We start from the raw sequence: 1,891 nt of genomic DNA, 5'->3' as shown, positions 1-1,891 counted from the left end.
TTGCTCCTGGGTATGTGTCGAGCCAGCTGTGAACCCTGTGGGCCGAGCCTGCCTTCAAACTCGGTTGGGGCAGGAGATGTGGGCATCAGGCCAGGGCCACAGCTTGGGGCCACGAACCTGGGCAGCTACAGTTGAGGGGCTTGTCCTTCCTCAGGATGAGTCCTCAGCCTCCCTCAGTGCTGGGCCTGCAGACAGGGATGGCCTGTGTTTGGGAGGCACCAACCAAGAGAGAGCTGGTGCTACCAGCCAGGTGAGGGAGGAGGCATGGCCCCAAGTGGAGGCCTTCCTGGGCAGCATTAACAGGGGCCTAATGTGGGAGCCACGTTTCCAGAGGCCTCTGAGAGTCTGAGCTCAGTCCTGAACCTTGCTTGGCTGCCCCATGTACTTTGTGGGACTTGGAGAACCTCTGGTGGGAGCAGGACAGGAGAGATGTGAAGCTGGGCCTGCCTTGTGTTGAAGGGCAGATGTAAGATTCCAAAAGACATCCCCCAGTGGTGGGAGGATATTCTGACAAGAGGGAGTTCAGTGCAGGAAGCCTGCATTCTGATTAAAACCCACTGCAGGAGGGTGGGATGGGCACAGGAAGGCCAGAGCTCCTGGGATCAGAGGTGGCTGGGGGATTGGGCCCAGCTGGAGGTCATGCCCAGAGGCTCTGGTCATGGACCTCAAGCCTCTGAAGCCAAGAGGAGCAGCCCTGCCCACAGGCCAGACTGAAAGCGTCACCATCCACTGACCTCCTTTTCCACGCTTCTTGCTACCTCTTCCCCGGCAACTCCTCAAATGTCTTTTTAAACAATGTTAACCATCAACATGTTGCCTTGAAAAGTGATGAAATGACATCTCCTTTGGAGAATGTACTGAGCTTCCCTCCCCCAGCTATGCTTCTGACTCAGGCACCCAGAGACTTCCCACCACATTTGGAATAACTGCTGTTTTGTTCAAGGTGGAAGTAGGGGTGGGGATCCCAGATGCTGTTATCAGCAGCCGGAGACGCCAGGGTTGTTGAGGGGGCAGCGGGCAGAGAGGGTCTGGCCTGGGTCAGGGCCCCTCTGCTCACTCCTTCCCTCTTCCCCTTGCTGCCCATAGACAAGCTGTGGTTCTGCTGCCTGTCCCCCAACCACAAAGTGCTGCAGTATGGGGACGTGGAGGACGGTGCCAGTCCACCTGCCCCCGAGAGCCTCCCAGAACAGCGTAAGGAGGGCAGGGACAGGGACAGGACACCTGCTCCCCCAGACCTCCCCCTGCTCCGGGACGCCTGGCGCCCCGGTGGTCAACCCAGTCTTCTTCCCGCAGTCCCAGTGGCTGACCTCAGGGCACTACTGACCGGCAAGGACTGCCCCCACGTCCGGGAGAAAGGCTCACTGAAGCAGAACAAGGTGAGGGCAGGCAGGCCTGGGCCCCTTCCCACTTGCCCTGCCCTGCCCCCTGCTCAGTGCTCATGGTTTCCTTGCCCCCAGGACCTCTGTGAGTTAGCTTTCTCAGTCAGCTATGACCACGGGGAGGAGGAGGCGTACCTCAACTTCATCGCCCCCTCCAGACAGGAGGTGAGTGTCTGGGCAGGCTGAGCTGAATTGGGTAGATGGGCCGGGGAAGAGGCTGGCAGGTCCTCATGGAGCTGTCCCTGCCCCCAGTTCCACCTGTGGACAGATGGGCTGAGCACCCTGCTGGGCAGTCCCATGGGCAGTGAGCAGACACGGCTGGACTTGGAGCAGCTGCTGACCATGGAGACCAAGCTGCGCTTGTTGGAGCTGGAGAACGTGCCCATCCCTGAGCAGCCGCCCCCCATCCCCCCGCCCCCCACCAACTTCAACTTCTGCTATGACTGCAGTGTCACTGAACCTTGACAGGTTGGCCGAGGGCCGCAGCTGCTGCCACTGTGGTGGCCGTGAAA

At 60.0% G+C, this 1,891-nt stretch overlaps 1 protein-coding gene across 1 annotated transcript in view; it reads left to right on the top strand.

The window, feature by feature from the left end:
- The window catches only part of ELMO3 (engulfment and cell motility 3), a 6,611-nt gene extending 4,727 nt beyond the window's left edge, over positions 1 to 1,884 (top strand). Inside the window, exons 16-20 of the mRNA XM_006769839.2 lie at positions 894 to 998; positions 1,087 to 1,191; positions 1,294 to 1,376; positions 1,458 to 1,544; positions 1,632 to 1,884. Of these exons, the coding sequence (XP_006769902.1) occupies positions 894 to 998; positions 1,087 to 1,191; positions 1,294 to 1,376; positions 1,458 to 1,544; positions 1,632 to 1,844 (593 nt within the window). The 3' untranslated portion in view covers positions 1,845 to 1,884. The remainder of the gene's footprint in view (positions 1 to 893; positions 999 to 1,086; positions 1,192 to 1,293; positions 1,377 to 1,457; positions 1,545 to 1,631) is intronic.
- The last annotated feature ends 7 nt before the right edge of the window (positions 1,885 to 1,891 follow it).

Source organism: Myotis davidii, unplaced genomic scaffold (genome assembly GCF_000327345.1).
Source record: "Myotis davidii unplaced genomic scaffold, ASM32734v1 scaffold243, whole genome shotgun sequence".
Classification (NCBI taxonomy): domain Eukaryota; kingdom Metazoa; phylum Chordata; class Mammalia; order Chiroptera; family Vespertilionidae; genus Myotis; species Myotis davidii.
Note: the sequence above shows the minus strand (reverse complement) of the source record. Positions and strands in the feature narration are given on the sequence as shown.